Below are 21,952 nucleotides of genomic sequence, written 5' to 3' on the forward strand. Positions count from 1 at the left end.
AAAAATTAAAACAAAAGCAAAACGCTAGCACACATCAGAAATCTTATTATTGCAAATCTTTATTTAAATTCTATTTAATAAACTGATTTCATTCTCATCAAATGACTTCAATAGCAGTTTTTCAACACATAAGAGGAAGAACATAAACATTAAAAAACAAAACACCATCCCCAAAAAAGGGGGCAGCTAAGAGAAGACCATCCCAAAATATAACACAAATCCCCATTCGTCCCACCTATGATCCTGTTCTGTTCCCCCCCTCCAAGGGCTAAGGGGCCCTTTCACTAAGCTGCGCCAAATTGGAGTTACTGTCCAGTTACCGCGTGGCCCTTGCGGTAATTTCAATTATGGCACGTGTCCGCTACGCGGGTCTGAAAAGTATTTTTTCTTTTCTGATGCGCGGCAGCTACGCACATCAAGTGGAATTCGACACGCGTAGACCATTACCGCACGGTTACTGTGTGAGACCTTACCACTAGGTCGATGGCTTGCAGTAAGGTCTCGGGTCCACAATGGACGGGTGGAAATTTTCAGTTTGCCGCACGTCCATTTTAATTTAAAAAAAAAAGGCTTTTTTTTTGGTAGGTGCGCTAAAAAATAATTTTGCGCACACCAAAAACACGCGTCTACACTACTGCAGGCCGTTTTTCAGCGCACCTTAGTAAAAGGACCCCTAAAACTGTTACTGTTTTCTGAATGGAATGTCGCAGGCTGATGATGTCATAGTATCTTGGTGGGAGGAGATAGAGAGAGGAAGTTGGGAGTACAATCTGTAAACTCCCCATAAAATAATACGAATACCCAAAAATATAATAACATTTATAAAACAGTGAGAAAGGTGAGGTGGGGGAAGCGCTGTGGGCCCATCACCGCTTGAAGCGGTACGTGATCGGGAGAAGCAATTTACTTTTCTTCAGAGCCTGCACCTTCTTCAGCGTCTCCTCATCCAACGCCAGGAAGCAGCGGCGGGAGTATTCCAGCAGCCGCTCCTTGCTGGGGTCAAATTCCCCCACTTCAGCCAGCTTCTCCGGGGCCACGATCAGCAGCTCGGCGATGGGTGTGGTCAGGGCCACAGTATTACGATCCACTCGGTGATGCTCGAAGGCCCGGCTCATGCTCTGGAGCTTCTGGAAGGTGGTGAGGATCTTCTTGTAACGACAGAGTACACCCTCTGCGTCTTTCACTGTGGAAAGGTGGGGGGGGGGGGGGGGGGGGGAGAGAGACAAGAAAACAGAATGAGAGATGAAAGGTGTCGTAGGACAAATGGAAAAGGAACAGGGAGACAGAATGGACAGGAGTGGAAAAAAAAAAAAGACAGCAGGGTTTTTGAATGTCAGATACATTCAGCCCTAGGAATTTTAAAGGTTTTTCATACTGCAAAACATTTAAGTAAATAAATACTATGAGGCGAAACATACACCTCCCTTCTACCACTGAGAACCCTCTGTGCCCAACCCAGCCTTTACCCCTCACTCGCCCACCACTGAGGATCCTCTGTGCCCCTCCCAGTCTTTACTCCTCACTCCCCCACCACTGAGGATCCTCTGTGCCCCTCCTAGCCTTTACCCCTCACTCCCCCACCACTGAGGATACTCTGTGCCCCTCCCAGGCTTTACCCCTCACTCCCCCACCACTGAGGATCCTGTGCCCTTCCCAGCCTTTACTCCTCACTCCCCCACCACTGAGGGTCCTCTGTGCCCCTCCCAGCCTTTACTCCTCACCCCCCACCACTGAGGATCCTCTGTGCCCTTCCCAGGCTTTACCCCTCACTCCCCCACCACTCTGTGCCCCTCTCAGCCTTTACCCCTCACTCCTGCACCACTGAGGATTCTCTGGGCCCATCCCAGGTTTTACCCCTCACTCCCCCACTATTGAAGATCCTCTGTGTCCCTCTCAGGTTGTACAGAAAATATTCTGTTAATATAGGGTTAATAATTCTTACAATTTCTAAGTAAATGTAGATTCAGCTCTGACCTTGTGCATTGCAAGTAGAACTAAATGTTCTTAGATATGCTTTTGGCCGGCTACCTTACTAACAGTCTAGAACTGTAACATGTTAAAATGTATTTGTAATGACAGACACACAAGACACTGTGGAACTGCACGTAGGCATTTTAGGAGAAAGGTTTATAAGAGCAGGGGGGGGGGGGGGGGGGGGGTAGTCAGACAACCTTCTGACTGATGTTGGATTTTTGTCTCTCTTGCAAGAATAAAGCTGTTTGTCTTTTAGGCCTGTTTGGTGTCTTGGGATTCGTGAGTATATTAATTAAATTTTCTTAACAGCTGGTCCTTCGAGCCAGAAATCCAATATCCTTTTCCTTGTGTCAGGGTCGGAACTGTTGTGCACTTGGATTTTGAATAAATCCTTTAATTAAAAGTCCCCTAGGGAGATCCTGAAAAAAGGGGCCGGTTCTTCAGACACTTGGAAGGGTGACGATTTTCTTTTCTGTGTATCACGAATCTCATGGGACCAACTTAGGTAATGTTGTGTCTTGTTTGCAAGGTTTGGAACCCATTCGCAGAGGAGTGAGGACTCTTTTTATTTTTGCCTGGGACAGCTATAGTTAAAGAAGTCTGGGATCTGGGATCTGCTCAGCCATAGCCAATGTGAGAGGGCTACTGGAATAAAAAACTCTGTGTGCATGTTAAAGATAAGAGAGAGTTGGTACGAATTTGGAATTCCTGAAACCGACAGTTTAATAGCTATGAGAAATTTATGTTGTAAGCTTGTTATGTGTGTGCACCTCTGTGTTGTGTTTTACGAGAACTCTAAAGCAAGAGATCCTTTGCCGGGACCCTAAGTGTATGCATAAACGTAATCCAGATACTGTGTTGTATTTAAATAAATGGGAAAAGCGATTTGGATTTAAACAAGATCTAAAGGAAATTTCTAATGACATCAATCAAAGACTCCACATCATGCATTCATGGGCGGATGCATTTCGGCTGAAACTTAACGCAGAAAAAAACCAATGCTTAATACTCACCTCTCAACATAACAAGAACAAATTCACCACCATCAACACACCAAAACTGAACCTTCCAATTTCGGACACCCTAAAAATTCTTGGAGTGACCATCGATCGACACCTAACCTAACACTCAATAACCATGCGGAAAACACAACCAAGATGTTCCACTCCATGTGGAAATTAAAAAGAGTAAGACCTTTCTTTCCAAGGACTGTTTTCCGTAACCTGGTACAATCAATGGTGCTCAGCCATCTAAACTACTGCAATGCACTCTATGCCGGCTGTAAAGAGCAAATAATCAAGAAACTTCAGACAGCCCAGATCATTGCAGCTAGACTCATATTCGGTAAAACAAAATATGAAAGCGCCAAACCCCTACGAGAAAAACTACACTGGCTCCCACTTAAAGAACGCATCACATTCAAAATATGCTCCCTAGTTCACAAAATCATTCACGGAGATGCACCAGCCTACATGTCAGACCTGATAGACCTACCACCCAGGAATGCTAAAAGATCATCCCGCACATTCCTCAACCTGCACTTCCCTAACTGCAAAGGTCTGAAATACAAACTAATGCATGCATCAAACTTTACCTACTTAAGCACACAGTTATGGAACGCATTGCTGAGCAACTTAAAAGCGATTTACGAATTAACGAACTTCCGTAAACTACTGAAGACCCATCTATTTAACAAGGCATACCACAAAGATCAACCAATGTGATGATATACAGCTCCTCCACATATGATCAGAACTGTCTTATTATATCTGCTTGTTACACCACTATCATGTTTTATCATGTAACACTAATTGTCTATTTCTAATATATTTCCACTATTCTTGATGATTGTAAGCCACATTGAGCCTGCAAAAAGGTGGGAAAATGTGGGATACAAATGCAATAATAATAATAATAATGATAAATTAACTGTTGCATCATGTTAGAAGTTACTACAAAATATAAGAAATTATGAGATCACTAATCCTAAGAAGCCCGTTTCCCAGAACCTTGTAAAAAGGAAAAAAGAAAAAAAATTAATTGAAGAAATGTCATTTTTGTTTTTTCTACATAAGAAGAACTATGCATTGTACTTGAGAGTTTTTGATCATTTTAAATTTCGTTTCCATTGGGCATACTTGAGGATTCCCGTCTAATGAATGCTTTTTATGGAGAGTAAACAGAACTTGAGTTCTCAGCCGGTTAGATTTCAAAACTCTGACTAACTTTTGTGCTGACAGGCTCTTGTCTAACACTGTCCCTGTTTTACCAAAGCTTTGTGTATGGAGCACCTGAATTTCATTGGGATAATGTCTTTTATTTTTCTTGAATCTATCTGTTTATTTTTTTATTTTTGTTACATTTGTACCCCGCTCTTTCCCACTCATGGCAGGCTCAATGCGGCAGGCAATGGAGGGTTAAGTGACTTGCCCAGAGTCACAAGGAGCTGCCTGTGCTGTGAATCGAACTCATTTCCTTAGTTCCCCAGGACCAAAGTCTACCACCCTAACCACTAGGCCACTCCTCAACTCCACTGTTAAAGAAATATGTCACTTATTTCTATTATGTTGCCAATCTATTCTTTTCTTTAATTCTTTTGGGTATATTACTGGAATTATTAAGCTTAAATACTTCACATTCCATCCATTAGAGTTTCTTTTTCTTTCAGAATAAACTTTCCATGCAGATATTTCATGCCTGATCTAATCTCTGTAGAGGCAGGGCCGGTCTTAGCAAGTGTGGGGCCCTATGCAGACCAATCTGATGGGACCCCATCCTGGCCCCGCCCCCACCCTAGCTCCAGGGCCGGCCACCCCTCCCTCTGAGCTCCAGGGCGGCCACCCCTCCCTCCGAGCTCCCGGACCATCCCCAGGGCTCCCCAGCTCAGTGTTGCCAGGTGGGCGGTTTTACCGCCCAATTGGGCGGTTTTCCGCGCCCCGCCGCGGGAAATTTTTGCCCGCGGCGGGTTGCGGTTTTTTGGGCGGTTTTTTAGGCTTCCGGGCGGCTTTTTGGGCGGCTTTTTGATTTTTTTCGGCCGCGGGGGGCGGGGTTAGTGACGTTTTTGGGCGGGGTTAGTGACGTTTTGGGCGGGGCCGATGATGTGGGAGGCGGGGCCGATGACGTGGGAGGCGGGGCCGATGACGGGGAGGCGGGGCTGATGACGGGGAGGCGGGCCCGATGACGTGGGAGGCGGGGCTGATGACGGGGAGGCGGGCCCGATGACGTGGGAGGCGGGGCCGGTGACGGCGGGGGCCGGTGACGCGGGGGTGGGGGTGTCAGGGGCGGGGTTTGTGTTTGGGCGGGTTTTGGGCTGGTTTCTGGCCCGGATTGGGCTGGAAAAAAAATTTCTACCTGGCAACCCTGCCCCAGCTCCCTCCCTCCCTCCCAGCTCCAAGGCCGGCTGGCCGGTCTCTCTCTCTCTCCCTCCCACCCACCAGCTCCAAGGCCCCCCCTCCCCCCCTCCCTGCTCCAAGGCCTGTCTCTCTCTCCCTCCCACCCACCAGCTCCCCCACCCACCAGCTCCAAGGCCCCCCCTCCCTCCCACCCACCAGATCCAAGGCCCCCCACCCAGCTCCAAGGCCCCCCTCCCTCTGAATTTTAAGTTACCTCGTCGTCGACATCGGAGCAGCTGGCAGGTAGTAGAAGCGTTAATGGGAAAACGAGGGTGGGACCAGAGCTGAACGAGGGAAGAGAAAGGAAGGCTCCCGAAGTGCCGCCCAGCAGCTCGCACGCTTTTCATGGCTGCTGCTACTACCTGCCGGCCGCTCCGACGAGGTAACTTAAAATTCAGAGGGTGGGGGGATTGGAGCTTGGGCGGTTGGGGCAGGGTGACTTCAGGCGCGCCGCGTGGGGCCCCCTTGAGCGCGAGACCCTATGCGGTCGCCTCGCCCTAAGACCGGCCCTGTGTAGAGGTCAGTCAAGAATGCAGTATTTGTCTACTTTATTAGGATTTTCTTTTTACAGCTGATTTTGTCACATTACATTTGAATTTTAATTGTGCAATTTACTGAAAGGTGCATGACAGCATTTTCTGAGGTTTATATTAACAAAAAAAACCCCCACAGGAATATTTAGCCGAGCTTTTGGATTGTACAGTTGTTATGATTTTTACATACCTTGCATGTCAGGATTTTGTGCTGTTCCAGTGCCTTTCTAGGCAACTGCTTGGCTTGCTTCACTTTAGTGTCCAATGTTCCCGTGGTGGGCCATGTGGGAGCAGATTGATGGGAACATTGGACACTAGAGGGTTAATCCTTTGGTGTCCAGTGTTCCCATCGATCTGTTCCCGTGTGGCTTATTGCGGGAACATTGGACACTAAAGGGTTAAATTGCCTTCTCTTTTATCATATCAGATCCAAATTTGTACCTTTTGTAGCTCACTTTTCTGAGCTTGGGTTCAAACCATGTTGCATCTGCTGTAATTTCCCTGTGAGGTTTATAACAAAATAGGAATTCACGGTCCTACTAGACTTACACCACCCATGTTACTAATCATGGGGAGAGTGGCAAATTAAACGTTCCCATTCATGGCAAATGGATAAATATGAAGATTCCCCGAGCAGGTGAACAGGGTCAGAATGATTAAAGGAAATCTTTGATATCCATAGTGGCATAATACGCCATATGAACAACACCTTAAAAATGCTTTTTTAAAAGGGTGTTTACCATCTATTAATAGCTTCATTACTAAACATATGGTAACACACCATACATGTCGTCTCAGTTCTCTTCTTGAATATGACAAACATGCAGAAAAAAAATAGAAAAAGTCCAACATCTTAATGGCAGCTGGGACCACTAGTGAAATATGCCTGACCCAGCCAAGTCAAAACTTTAAAGGGAACTGAGGTAAAGGACGAGATACACAGACTGAGAGAGAACCGGGATGTTGTTATGTGTGCGGGAAGAAAGGACATTGGGCTAGGGAATGCAGAGATAGGAAGGAAGAACCAAGAGCATGACTAGTGAAGGAGTCCCCACTGGTAGTCCGGGACAAGGGAGATCATGATTTGGAAGAAACAGAAATGTTGAAAAGGGTGGGGAAGTGCTGCAACTAGAAAGAGTTTATGGTTGCCTTGAAAGCCATGTCTTGCCTCAGATAACTCTTATGGTCGGGAATAAAGAAATTACTTTCCTGTGTGATACTGGAGCTAGACGCACAGTTGTAAAATTTGATGATGCAAAATTAATTCCTTTATCCTCTGAAACTATCATAGTAAAGAATGCAGGTGGTGGCATAATAAAGGAGCCATTGTCTAAATTAATAGAAGTTCTTCAGCCTGAAAGTGGTAAACGCAGTACGTGGCAAGTAATTGTATCCAAAGCTTGCCCATGTAATTTATTAGGGAGAGACCTTTTGCATAGTTTAGGAATTGCCATAGTGCCAACTGACAAGGGGTTAAAAGCTTTCAGAATTGAGAACGGCACATATGTAACACAGGCTGTAAAATAGCCTCAGAAACCAAAGAGCAGTGCAAGCTTGATACTATCAGTCTTCTTCAGTTTTTAGCTGACCAGGGCCATAAGGTAAATAAAACAAAACTTCAGTTGTGCCAAACCACTATACGGTAATTAGGATATAACCTTTCACATGAAGGAAAGCATTTAGATGAAAGTCGTAAAATTGCTATCTTACAGGCACCGAGAATAATTACTAAGAAACAAATGATGTCCTTTCTGGGGATGATAAATTTTTGTAGATCCTGGATACTTGATTATGCTGCCACTACAGCACCTTTGTTGACTCTAATGTATGAAACCCCTATGGCAGCCTCTAACCCACTGTCTTGGGCGCTTGAAGCAGAGTCAGCATTCATAAATATCAAACAGGTCCTATTAGTCAGTTCCTCAGTTTTGGGATTGCCAAATTATGCTAAACCCATAGGCGCCCCGTATAAGAGGCTTGGGGAGGCTAAGCCTCCCCAGCCAGGTGGGGCGCAGGGGGAGCAGTTGCTCCCCCAAAGATCTTTAAAAGAGATGGCGGGGAGAGTCTGATAGGTACGGATGGGGAGAGGGATCTTGGGGTGATAGTATCTGAGGATTTGAAGGCGACGAAACAGTGTGACAAGGCGGTGGCCGTAGCTAGAAGGTTGTTAGGCTGTACAGAGAGAGGTGTGACCAGCAGATGAAAGGGGGTGTTGATGCCCCTGTGTAAGTCGTTGGTGAGGCCCCACCCGGAGTATTGTGTTCAGTTTTGGAGGCCGTATCTTGTTGAGGATGTAAAAAGAATTGAAGCGGTGCAAAGAAAAGCTACGAGAATGGTATGGGATTTGCGTTACAAGATGTATGAGGAGAGACTTGTGGACCTGAACATGTATACTCTGGAGGAAAGGAGAAACAGGGGTGATATGATACAGACGTTCAAATATTTGAAAGGTATTAATCTGCAAACGAACCTTTTCCGGAGATGCGAAGGCGGTAGAACGAGAGGACATGAAATGAGATTGAAGGGGGGCAGACTCAAGAAAAATGTCAGGAAGTATTTTTTCACGGAGAGAGTAGTGGATGCTTGGAATGCCCTCCCGCGGGAGGTGGTGGAAACGAAAACAGTAACGGAATTCAAACATGCGTGGGATAAACATAAAGGAATCCTGTTCAGAAGGAATGGATCCTAAGGAGCTTAGCCGAGATTGGGTGGCAGAGCCGGTGGCAGGAGCCGGGGATGGTGCTGGGCAGACTTATACGGTCTGTGCCAGAGCCGGTGGTGGGAGGCGGGACTGGTGGTTGGGAGGCGGGGATAGTGCTGGGCAGACTTATACGGTCTGTGCCACAACCGGTGGTGGGAGGTGGGGCTGGTTGGGAGGCGGGGATAGTGCTGGGCAGACTTATACGGTCTGTGCCAGAACCGGTGGTGGAAGGCGGGGCTGGTGGTTGGGAGGCGGGGATAGTGCTGGGCAGACTTATACGGTCTGTGCCCTGAAAAGGACAGGTACAAATCAAGGTAAGGTATACACAAAAAGTAGCACATGTGAGTTTATCTTGTTGGGCAGACTGGATGGACCGTACAGGTCTTTTTCTGCCGTCATCTACTATGTTACTATGTAAGCGCCAAATGCCGACCAGCGGTCTCTGCCTCCTCCCCCCTCCCACGCGAGTCTTGCACCTCCCCCCCGCTCTCACCCATCCGCGTTCTCCCTCCGACGCCGCGCCATGGATTCACAGAGCCAGCCTTAATCTGCCTGCGTCAGAGACTCTCTCTCAGACGCGTCCCACCTCTGCGTAAAACAGGAAGTTGCATTAGAGGAGGCGGGCCGCGTCTGAGGGAGAGGCTCCGACGCAGGCAGATTAAGGCTGTCTATGTGAATCGCCGGCGTCGGAGGGAGAATGCCTCAGGCTTTAAAAATGAGCGGATGGGTGAGAGCTGGCGGAACGGAAGAGACAGAACCCCAGGGGGGGGAGCGAAAGCTACGAACGGATGGATGGCTGGCTGCGGGAGGGGAGGGGAGAGGAGAGGAGAGTCGCTGATGGGCAGGGAGGGCAGGGGGAGAGGTATTCCTTCAGGTATTTTAAGGGTTCCTGACGTACTGCTCTAACCCTGTCCACTACAGTATTAACATCATGTACCAGTACAGATGTTGCAAAGGAAAAGTAGGCAGGTCCTGTTAAAGGAGGATGTCAAAGGGATATGCTCGTTAGTATGCTCCCCTATCTCTTGTTTGTCCTGTTTTTCTGTCCTAATTAGATTATAAGCTCTGTCGAGCAGGGACTGTCTCTTCATGTTCAAGTGTACAGCGCTGCGTATGTCTAGTAGCGCTATAGAAATGATAAGTAGTAGTAGTAGTAGGGCAGGGGACAGGAGAGTTGCTGGATATGGGTGGATGGAGGGGAGAGGAGGGTTGCTGGACATGGGTGGATGGAGGGGAGGGGAGAGAAGGGTTGCTGGACATGGGTGAGTGGATGGAGAGGAGGGTTGCTGGACATGGATGGAGAAGAGGGAAGGGAGAGAGAAGAAATGCTGGACATGGATGTAGGGGGAGGGAGGAGTGAGGAAGCAGATGAGATGAGGGAAAAGGAAGAGAGGAGAAAAACTGCACATGGATGAAGAAAATAGGCAGATGCTGGATCCACTGGACAGTCAAGTCTGCGGAGGACCCAGCTTTTACTTACGGATGTAGGACAAGAAATGAAGAAGAAAGGCGGAAAGTAAAGAAATAAATGGAAAGGAAGCCCTGGAAACGGAGTTAAGAGGACAGATAGCAGCAAAATCGGACACTGGGCCAACATGATCAGAAAAACAAAGTCACCAGACAACAAAGGTAGAAAAGATCATTTTATTTTCATTATAGTGTTTGGAATATGCCCACTTTGAGAATCAGGCGCTCAACATTAAAAGTTTATATTTATTTACTTATTTATGGCATTTTATCCCACATTAAACATGAATTAGGGTGTTTTGTGGTTCTACATGAGAATTGTGATATTATGATCCCTTGTTTCATATTGTTGACGGTCTGCATTTTCCATATGGGTGGTATATTGGTGTATTAGGTTCTGCCCAGTGTAATATTTATGGTACAGTAAGGTTCTGAGTGTGGTTTTGCACAAAGTTGTGCATAGTGTTTTGCAGTTGAGCGATTGTGGTTAGTATATGCTTTGAGCAACCACTTTATTCTTTGACATATGATACATATCTAATATCTAAATTTAATAAAAGGTATTAATTGTGACTTTTATTTTTATTTATTTTTTCTGTGTGTTATCAGACAATTATGGATTTAAGCTCCACCCATGGCCCTGCCCCTAACCCCGCCCCCTTTAGCCTCCCCAAACAGTTGGGCCATCGACCGCCTATGGCTAAACCTTTTTGTCACAGCCACATCTGACTATTGAGCGTTGTACCACCTTGAACCCTGCTTCCCTGGTACCTATTGTAACTGATGGTAGCCCACATGACTGTCTTGCAGACATAACTCAGAAGGTACTGCTTAGACCTGATTTAAAAGACATACCTTATCAGAAGGCTGACCTTACTTTATTTGCAGACGGTTCGAGTAAAAGGAATCCTGATGGAACAAATGCTACAGGTTTTGCAATAGGTAACCCATGACGAAATTTTAAAAGCGGCATCATTACCAATCACTTACTCAGCCCAAGCAGCATAATTGGTAGCCCTGACAGAGGCATGTAAACTAGCGCAGAACAAGACAGTCAATATTTACACAGATAGTCAGTATGCCTTTTCTACTGTTTATACCTTTGCACAATAATGGAAAAATAGAGGCATGCCAGCTCATTTTCGAAAGTGATCGCTGGCCATCTTCCGACACAAATCGGGAGATGTCCGGCGATCTCCTGAAATCGGCCAAATCGGTATAATAGAAAGCCGATTTTGGCTGGTGCCAACTGCTTTCCGTCACAGAGCCGGCGAAACATCAAGGGGGCGTGTCAGTAGGGTAGTGAAGGCAGGACGGGGGCGTGCTCATGAGATGGCCGGCTTCGCCCGATAATGGAAAAAAAAAAGCCAGGCTTGACGAGCATTTCGCCGGCTTTACTTGGTCCCTTTTTTTTTCACGACCAAGCTTCAAAAAGGAGCCCCAACTGACCAAATGACCACCGGAGGGAATCGGGGATGACCTCCCCTTACTCCCCCTGTGGTCACCAACCCCCTCCCACCCAAAAAAAAAAACATTTTTGCCAGCCTCTGTGCCAGCCTCAAATGTCATACCCAGCTCCCTGATAGCAGTATGCAAGTCCCTGGAGCAGTTTTTAGTGGGTGCAGTGCACTTCAGACAGGTGGGCCCAGGACCATCCCCCCCTACCTGTTACACTTGTGGTGGTAAATGGGAGCCCTCCAAAACCCACCCAAAACCCACTGTACCCACATATAGGTGCCCCCTTCACCCCTTAGGGCTATGGTAATGGTGTAGAGTTGTGGGGAGTGGGTTTGGGGGGGATTTGGGGGGGCTAAACAACCAAGGGAAGGGAGCTGTGCACCTGGGAGCTATTTTTCTTTTTTTTGTTTTTAATTTTTAGAAGTGCCCCCTAGGGTGTCCGGTTGGTGTCCTGGCATGTGAGGGGGGCCAGTGCACTACAAATGCTGGCTCCACCCACGACCAAATGCCTTGGATTTGGCCAGGTTTGAGATCGCCGGCATTATTTTCCATTATGGCCGAAAACCGATGCCGGCCATCTCAAACCCAGTGAACTCTGACATTTGGCTAGGCCCAACCGTATTAGCGAAGAAAAAGATGGCCAGCCATCTTTTTTGAAAATATGGTTGGCTCCGCCCACTTACGGCGCCGGCCCCGGAGATGGCCGCCTGTAGAGATGGCTGGCACCGTTCGATTATGCCCCTCATGGTCACCTCCACGGGAAAGGAAATATATTACAAAAACCTTATCCTTCAATTACTAGATACTGTCCTACTCCCTAGACAGATAGCCATCTGTAAGTGTGCAGCTCATACTAAATCCACTGATCCCAATTTCTCTAGAAAATGCCTTTGCAGACTAAAGACGCCAGGGAAGCTGCATTATCTGCTCCTTTACATGACATTCTTTTCCAGGCAGACAACAAAGCCATCTTCCTCGATCTGGTAGTGCTACGCCAGATGCAGCAGGCGTCCCCAGAAAAAGAAAAACAATCTTGGGTAGATAAAGGAGCCACTCTTGTAGATGATATTTACCTATCTACTGAAAATAAATATATATATTACCAAAAATTTTGTTTCGTTATGCTGCAATAGTGAGCCATGGGCCAAGCCATGTCTCAACAGGAGGGTTGGTGACAATAGTAACAAGAATATTCACAGCATACGGATTTTCACAATACTGTAAAATGTTTTGTTCACAATGTATGCTTTGTGCTAAGCACAATTTTCAGGGAAGACTCAGACCTTGAGTGGGCACCTTCCCTCATCCAAAGTACCAATTTCAGTACTTATGTATGGATTTTATTGAATTGAATAAATGTGAAAACAAGAAATATTGCTTAATAATCATTGATATGTTTTCCAAATGGGTAGAAACGTTCCCAAGTAAGACAGCTGATGCCCTGACAGTGGCTAAAGCTTTGATAAAAGAAGTCATACCATGGTATGACATTCCAGAAAGAATTTATATTGACAATGGTCCCCAGAGTGGAGGAGTGGCCTAGTGGTTAGGGTGGTGGACTTTGGTCCTGAGGAACTGAGTTCGATTCCCACTTCAGGCACAGGCAGCTCCTTGTGACTCTGGGCAAGTCACATGCGTGGGATAAACATAAAGGAATCCTGTTCATCAGGAATGGATCCTCAGGAGCTTAACCGAGATTGGATAGCAGAGCCGGTAGTGGGAGGCGGGGCTGGAGGTTGGGAGGCGGGGATAGTGCGGGGCAGACTTATACGGTCTGTGCCAGAGCCAGTGGTGGGAGGTGGGACTGGAGGTTGGGAGGCAGGGATAGTGCTGGGCAGACTTATACGGTCTGTGCCAGAGCCGGTGGTGGGAGGCGGGGATAGTGCTGGGCAGACTTATACGGTCTGTGCCAGAGCCGGTGGTTGGGAGGCGGGGCTGGTGGTTGGGAGGCGGGGATAGTGCTGGGCAGACTTATATGGTCTGTGCCCTGAAGAGCATAGGTACAAATCAGAGTAGGGTATACACAAAAAGTTGCACACATGAGTTGTCTTGTTGGGCAGACTGGATGGACCGTGCAGGTCTTTTTCTGCCGTCATCTACTATGTTACTATGAGGCATATTTTCAAAGCACTTTGGGAGGCTAAGTTCCATAGGTTTCTATGGAACTTTGGGAGGCTAAGTGCTTTGAAAATGAGCCTCTATGTTACTTAACCCTCCATTTCCCCAGGTACAAATAAATACCTGTAAGCCGCATTGAGCCTGCCATGAGTGGGAATGCGCGGGGTACAAATGTAACAAAAAAAAAAAACTCCATTATTTCTCTGTTTGGGAAACAATTGGCCATTGACCTGAGGAACCATTGTGCCTACCACCCCCAGTCAGCAGGACTGGTGGAAAGACACAATGGAATCTTCAAAAGCAGATTGAGAAAGATAATGGCAGAAACTGGAAATAATTGGATGTACTGCCTCCCCTTGGCCATGCATATAACACCAGCAGGGAGGACAGGATTAATTCCCTATGAAATTTTGTTTGGAATGCAGTATGTGATCCCTCAGTTTGCCTCACTGGAAAAGAGTCATGAGGAGGCTGAGAAATCACGGGCAACATATATGAAGAAAATGTTAACTAACAAAGAAGATTTTGTCTAATGTCATTTTTATTTTTTTCCTATGTTTTTCCATAACTGAAATGTGCCTATCTCATGATTTTAAGCGGACGCCTGAACCTGGTTATCCAGAAGAAGTGAAATCTACCAAGATATGATTTCAATTTATGTTTTGAATTGTAGGGAGTCAAATTGTGAAGGAGATAGATGAAAAATTCTATGTGAAAGGTTATTGAGATGTTTGGACATTGTAAAGTTATTTGCTGCCAATGTGTAAGTTGTGTATAATCACATGACACATGAGAACCCCAGGGCCTTGAAGATAGTTCTTTCTGAATTGAGGCCTTATCAGCTGCTGCTGTAAAGCTGCAAAACCATACTTCCTGCTACAGATATCTTACGTCTGCTATCATTTGTGAACATTTTAACCCTGTCATGTCTGTTTTGAGTTGGGATCCTGGTCCTGATGATAACGCTGCCTAGAGTCCTTATATACTACTACTACTACTACTACTACTTGACATCAGGTTATTGTGTGAACCTTTACTTGACAGTTGGACCACAGGTCCCGGGACACTTACTTTAGAAACAATCGACTTCTATGGGATTGGTCTACTTAAACTCGAACAGGGAAGCATACCATTACCTAGACCAAACACTGGAGAATTGGTACACTTTTGGCTGATCTCATATAAGATACTAGATAGAGATTGGCACCCTTGGTTCTTCTATAGGCAAAGGGGAGATAGTTTTGAGCTGTTTGAAATTGTTCACACACAAACCCACTGGGGGGCCATCCCTTTACCGCTTCCATTCTGACTGTTTTTCGTTTTCTGCTGTTGGTCAGTCCACAGACTGCAGTGAGTATGATGGCCAAGATCCACAAATAGCTTGCATGTGGTATCAGAAGTGTGCTGTCAAAAGAAATCGGGAACCCCCCTATGTTCAAAACTCCACCTCCTGGGTCCTAATTGAGGTCATCAAGAGAAAAACTGACATTAGGCAACCAGAGTAGACCAACTTCTCGCAAGGGTAAGCCCGGCTGCAAAGGGGAGGTGCTTCAATAGGAACCCTCGTCTCAAACCCGGTGAAGAAAACAACAACCCAAGTGAGAATTTAGGGTCAAAATGGAGGCCTTAACATCTGATCTAGCCGACCCATGTGAACAACTGACTGAGACAACAGTTTGGAGTCCCTTCGGATGACTGGAAAGGAGGACAGCAATTAGGACCTTGCCTGACAGGCAGCGGACAGTCAGGTTGGTCCTAGGAGCAATCTGTGGTATAGCTCTTATCATCCTCCTGCTCCAGGTCATAAACGCAGTTAAATCCTGGAGACCAGAAAAGGAATAATTCCCAAGACCACTTCAATCGGATGCAGGGGGAATTCATTCAAGAAAAACGCCGAGTTGGTGCGGCTCGAGTACTACTCAAAAGAACTGAACCCACGGAATGGGCACGTACGGGGCTTCCTGAACTCCCTAAGAACATTACCTTTTATGAGGGTCAGACCAGTACAGTGGAAATAGATTTTTGTGAACTAACTTGCTGCGGAGGACGAGAGGCAGCTGCGAGACTTACATGGTCTGACAAGTATGTATGCTTCCTTCCCACAAATACTCCCGGAACCCGTCAATGCACTGTATGGAGCCTAGCTATTTGGAGCACGAGCTCCACCCCTTGGGGGTATTACCTACTAAAAACACAAGATGATACTGAGATCCAAAGTAGATTTTCCATCATAAAAAAAAGAGCAGTGTCCGAATGTACTGATGAGACAAACTGCAATAAACTACTAATTACTTTACAAACATCCTGGAAGGCAGATGAACGTTTATATGCTTTGGGAGCATACGTATCCGGGACTGATCCCATTGAACACTTCTTTATCCAAATACTGGAGAGAAATATTTCTCGAGAGAACTTTGAACTTTCCCTGCCTAAAATGATCAGATTTGAAGATCTGACCATAGAAGGAAAACTGGAACTTGAAACAGGTTACCAGAAAGAGAAGGAAAAAAACCCCAAATGGATGGCATGGGAATCTATACTACTGGAAAAATAAACAAGTCTGTGTGGCATGTGCTAAGGCAAGACCTTCCTTGGGGACCATACCCTTCAGATTGAGTCCTGATGATCCTGAAGGATTGCAGTGCATGGTCCAGCTACATAACAGCAGTTATCAACCCAGTGGCACCTGCCTTATAATGACACACCTTTTTCCCCCCACTAAAGGAAGAATTAGACCACCCACGGTAACCTCATACCCAGGCAATTACACTTGCTTTTCTACAAAAGGACAAGGAAAGCGACAGAATCTGATTGGTTTGGGAATTGGAGTGGCCTGATTACTTCAGTATTGACTTCTGTCGCTATGGCTGCAGCCATATTAGTAACATGCAGATGCTGCTGCATTCCAATTTGCGGCCTACTCCAAAGACTAATTGATGCGACCCTAACTAAGACTATGTACAAGAATGAAGAGCCTGACAATGAAGACGACAATAGCCGGGCTTCTTCTAGACTACATAGCTTCCACTGGTATATAATAATCTCAAGACTGCATGAATTTCCAGGACTAAAAGAAAGAATCTTGGAGAGGAATCTATCTTAGAGACTTGAGTAAACATATGTAACAATGATAAACAGGAGGGAAATGTAGAGAAAATCTTCTGTTAATATAGGGTTAATCATTCTTACAATTTCTAAGTAAATGTAGATTCAGCTCTGACCTTGTGCACTGCAAGTAGAACTGAATGTTCTTAGATATGCTTCTGGCCGGCTACCTTACTAATAGTCTAGAACTGTAACATGTTAAAATGTATTTGTAATGACAGACACACAAGACACTGTGGAACTGCACGTAGGCATTTTAGGAGAAAGGTTTATAAGAGCAGAGTGGAGGGGGTGGTTGAATCAGACAACCTCCTGACTGATGTTGGATTTTTGTCTCTCTTGCAAAAATAAAGCTGTTTGTCTTTTAAGCCTGTTTGGTGTCTTGGGATTCATGAGTATATTAATTAAATTTTCTTAACACAGATTTTACACCCTCACTTCCCCACCAGTGAGGATCCTCTGTGCTCCTCCCAGGCTTTACCTCTCACTCCCCCAACCAGGGGCGTATCTGCTATGGGGCCACAGGGGCCTGGCCCCCGTAGATTTGCCCCTGGACCCCCCTACCGACGACCCTCTCAACCCCTCCTCCTCCCACCGTCACTCCGCTGTCGCGCCTCACCTCCCTTTGCTGGCGGGGGACCCCAATCCCCGCCAGCAGGTCTCCTTCCTTCCTTCCTTCGTTTGGGTTTGGTTTCTGTCATCCTGCACGCATGTACAACGTGCAGGACGTCAGACTCACAGAAACAGAACTTGTTTCTGTGAGTCTGACGTCCTGCACATTATACGTGCTTGCAGGACGTCAGAAACCAAACCCAAACGAAGGAAGGAAGGAAGGAGACCGGCTGGCGGGGGTTGGGGTCCCCCGCCAGCAAAGGGAGGTGAGGCGCGACAGCGGAGTGACGGCGGAAGGGGGGGTTCAAAGTAGTTGGAGCCAGGTGGTGGTGTCGTTGGGCGGGCGGGTGGTGGTGTCGTCATCTTTGGCGAGAGGGGGGGTTTGAAGTAGTTGGAGGTGGTGTTGGTGTCGTCGTCTTCAGTGGGGGGGGGTCAGCGGCACTGGGGGGGGGGCTAAAATGTGCCCCCTCACCTCGGCTCTGGCCCCCCCTACTGTTGAAGTTCAGATACGCCCCTGCCCCCAACATTGAGGATCCTCCCTTTAAAATTATCTTTCCCCCATCACTAAGGATCTTCTGTGTGCGCCCTAGGGTTTTTTTTTAATTTTAGGAAATTGTTGGATACCTCACCCCTCTTGTTCTGCTCTCTTCCTTGCAGCTCCCTACCCATTTTTCCTCTTTTGGCTGGCAGAGCCACTCAGGAGGCGCCCCGTGTCCTACCTCTCTGCCTCTCTTTGCCTTTTGGCTTTATGAAACGCTTGCGACCAAAGGCCACTCTCTGCTTCTGCTTCTTGCGCTCCGCCACTGAGCTCCCATCTTCCGAGATGCCGCTGAGGGAGGACAGCATGCTTTCGTTGTCCGTCAGGTCTCCGTTGCGACTCTCTGTCACCTCTGGCCTTCGCAGGATCTGCTTCGTCCTGGTTGCTTGTTCTTCTGAAAGAGGGGACACTTGCCAGGGGGTTTGCAAGGAAGGAAGCCTGAACTGCCAGCTGAGGTTTCTCATGCTGCTAAGGGATCAACTGTGCATGGACTGGGCTCTGCTGGGACGAAGGTCACACTGCTGGAGCCCCCCCCCCACCCCCCCGCCACTATAGCAAGACACTGATAGAAACCCCTTCCCTCACCAAACTGTGCTAGGGCTCTGTTGAGAGGCAGCTCACCATGCTGGAAGCCCCCCCTCCACCCCCCCCCCCCCCCATTAAACTGTGCCAGGACACTACTGGGAGGAAGCTCACCATGCTGGAAACCTTTCACACACACACACACAAACTGTATTAGGGCTCTGCTGGGAAGAAGCTTGCCATACCAGATTCCCCGTCCCCTGCCACCACCATGAAACTGTGCAAGGACACTAGTACTGGGAGGAAGCTTACCATGCTGGAAACCTCTTCCTCCCCCGCCCCCACCCCACCCCCCAAAAAAAACTGTGACAGGGCACTGCTGGGAGGAAGCTTACCATGCTGGAACCTTCCCCCCTCCTCCCCCCAAATCTGTGCCAGGTCTCTGCTAAGAAGAAGCGTGCCATGCTGGAAACCCCTTTACCCCTCCCTCCCAGGGCTCTGCTGGGAGAAAGTTCATCCTGTTGGAAATCCCTTTCCCCTCAAAAAAAAAAAATGTGCTAAGGCTCTGCTGGGAGAAAGCTTGCCATGCCAGACCCCCCCCCCCCCCCCAATGAAACTGTGCCAGATCTCTGCTTGGAGGAAGCTCACCATGCTGGAAACCCCTTTCCCCCCCCCCCCCCCCCCCTTACCCTTAGGGCTCTGCTGACAGAATGTTTACCATGCTGAAAACCTCCCCCACCCCCCCCCCAAAAAAAAAAAAAACAATAAAAGAAATGTACTTAGGGCTCTGCTGGGAGACAGCTTGCCATGCCAGAACCTCCCCACTCCCCCAAAGAAACTGTGCCAGGTCTCTGCTGAGAGAAAGCTCACAATGTGGAAACCATCCCCCCCCCCAAAAAAAAAAAAAAAAAAAATAACCTGTGCTTAGGGCTCTGCTGAGATAAAGCTCATCATGTTGGAAACCCCTCCCCACCCCACCCCCCCAGGGCACTGCTGGGAGGAAACTCACCTGCCTCACTCTTGGTTGAAGATATGAACTTGTCCAGCTGGCAGCGCAGGAAGTCTCTCTCCTCCTCCAGATCCTCAATACGCTTCTGCAGCCACGAGTTCCTCTCCAGGGCCATGTGCAGCTGCGTTTTCATACTGCTCATAAGCGCGAAGGATGGTGTGTTGGTCTCAGGAATATCTGTAAGCAAAGCAAACACCACTGAGACTCACCACACACTCAAGGGGAGGCCCCTCCCCCTGCATAAAATCTGAAACAACGCTGGTCACGTGTCCTGGCACAATCCCTCTCCTCATAGGGCTGGTGCAACAGAGTAAGGGGCCCTTTTACTAAGTGTCTACGCGAGCCAAAATGGAGCTACCGTGTGGCCCTTGTGGTAATTTTATTTTTGGCGCATGTCGCTACACACGCCCGAAAAAAATATTTTTTATTTTCTGGCGCGCATCAGGTATGTGCGCCAAGAGGCATTTGGCATGCGTAGGTCATTACCGCCCAGTTACCGCGTGAGACTTTACCGCTAGGTCAATGGCTGCCAGTAAGGTCTCAGACCCAAAATGGACGTATGGCAATTTTCATTTTGCCGCACGTTCATTTTCAGCAACAATTTTAAAAAAGGGCTTTTTTTACAGGTGCGCTGAAAAATGGCTTGGCGCACCTACACCACCGCAAGCCATTTTTCAGCGCACCTTAGTAAAAGAACCCCTAAGAGAGGTAAGCACAGGAGGGGGTGCTAAACCTTGCCTTGAGTACCGCCCTAATACTTCTTGCGCCAACCCTGTCTGCGTGCACAGCTCAGCTCTTTAGCTTTAAGCTGCATGGAGCAGAAAGATACACCAACGCAAGTCTCATAAGACTGGAGACTGTGAGACTTGAACTTGAGTTCCTTCTTGCACTGTACAGGAGTGAAGCAAGATTGCTGGCAGAATCAGCGGCCGCCCCAGGAAAGGGAGCACTGGGGAGGGGGGGTGTTGATTTCTAGTTTGCAGGGGGATACCAGAAACCTTGGCTTGGATCCTTTCCTTTTCTGTCTTTTGTTATAAAATTTATTTCTCTACCACTTCTCTGATCAAAGGACAATCATAATGGTTTACAATCACACAAAACAATCAATAAAATCTAGTACAATCCAACAAAAAATTAAAATCAACAGTAAAATAATAAAAATAAATATAACAAGAAAATAAAATACACATGAAAACAAAAGAGAACTAAAGGAAAGCCTGAGGTGAAGTGCAAAAAGATACAAAACTATGTCCTCCCTCCCTGCTCCCATCTCACCTCTTCGTCCTTCTCACCTTCAAAGTTGTTCTGAGGTGGGCTGAGGCTGTAAAAGACTTGAGGCTCTGTGTTCGGGGTCTCTTCAAAGGGAATGGAAATCTCGTATGCCTCCTCATCCTTCTTCACTGCAAAGAAAAACACAGAAAAATTGCCCAGAGAGGAGAGGCCAGCTCAGAGAAAAGACGGCTGAGGGAAGATATGATAGAGGTCTATAAAATAATGAGTGGAGTGGAATGGGTAGACGTGAATCGTTTGTTTACTTCTTTCGAAAAATACTAGGACTAGGGGGCACGTGATGAAGCTACAAAGTAGTAAATTTAAAACGAATTGGAGAAAATATTTCTTCTCTCAACGTGTAACTATACTCTGGAATTCGTTGCCAGAGAATGTAGTAAAAGCAGTTAGCTTAGTGGGGTTTAAAAAAGGTTTGGCTATCTTCCTAAAAGAAAAGTCCATAGACCATTATAAAAATGGACAAGGAAAATCCGCTGCTTATTTCTAGGACAAGCAGCATAAAATGTATTTAACTTTTTTGGGATCTTGCCAGGTATTTGTGACCTGGATTGGCCACTGTTGGAAACAGGATGCTGAGCCTGATGGACCTTCGGCCTGTCCCAGTATGGCAATACTTATGTACTTACGTAGGAAAGAGGATGGGAACTGAGCAGCATCTAACACATACACGGAGAAATAAAGACAGGAAGGGGAGCCACAGAAAAATGTAAGTTTACGTACAGCATCCAAACAGTGAAAATTCAATTTATTTGACCCCCTCCTTCCTATACATGATTTTGTAAAGCCATGAATGCGATCAGCAGTGGTGTGATGGAAACGGGTTATCTTACTGGTTATCTTACTGGCTCGTCTCTGATGGTTCCGGCCGGCCATGGCACCTTGTGTCCAGCGCGTCTCTGGCGCGGAGCGGGCTGTGCCGGCCGGCCTCGGTCGCCACGTGTTCCACAGCGGGGCTGCAGGGGTGAGAAATAAAGCAGAGCAAATCAAATGTAAATGGCAGTGTCTCTCGGTGGCCCTGTCTCCCACACATAAACCAAAGTATAACCAAGAGACAGACATACCTGTAAAGTGCACAGAAAAGGTAATGGAATAACAGCCCCCAGCCCCAGCGCTGCCTGAGCGATTTCGTTTCTCCTTTTGGAGCAGAAAGTGGTGCTGTTACCTGGGGATCCTCACCCTAGAAAAAGGAAACTTGGGTTTTACTAAGAAGAGTTTTTGCCAAATCATTACGTC

At 47.1% G+C, this 21,952-nt stretch overlaps 1 protein-coding gene across 5 annotated transcripts; it reads right to left on the minus strand.

The window, feature by feature from the left end:
* Positions 1-602: 602 nt before the first annotated feature.
* Positions 603-21,669, minus strand: CCDC106 (coiled-coil domain containing 106). Of its 5 annotated transcripts, none has more exons than XM_030197733.1 (6): positions 21,550-21,669; positions 21,346-21,375; positions 20,722-20,829; positions 19,430-19,606; positions 18,080-18,289; positions 603-1,183 (listed from the first exon to the last, which is right to left on the minus strand). In XM_030197733.1, exons 1-6 carry the CDS (start codon positions 21,590-21,592, stop codon positions 867-869), a joined length of 885 nt encoding a protein of 294 aa, XP_030053593.1. In that variant the 5' UTR covers positions 21,593-21,669; the 3' UTR covers positions 603-866. The 5 variants fall into 5 exon arrangements, with proteins under 5 accessions (XP_030053593.1, XP_030053592.1, XP_030053596.1 ...); XM_030197732.1 differs by having other exon boundaries at positions 18,080-18,292; XM_030197736.1 differs by lacking the exon at positions 21,346-21,375 and having other exon boundaries at positions 21,562-21,669.
* Between the last annotated feature and the right edge of the window lie 283 nt (positions 21,670-21,952).

This window comes from Microcaecilia unicolor, chromosome 3 (genome assembly GCF_901765095.1).
Source record: "Microcaecilia unicolor chromosome 3, aMicUni1.1, whole genome shotgun sequence".
Taxonomy (NCBI): domain Eukaryota; kingdom Metazoa; phylum Chordata; class Amphibia; order Gymnophiona; family Siphonopidae; genus Microcaecilia; species Microcaecilia unicolor.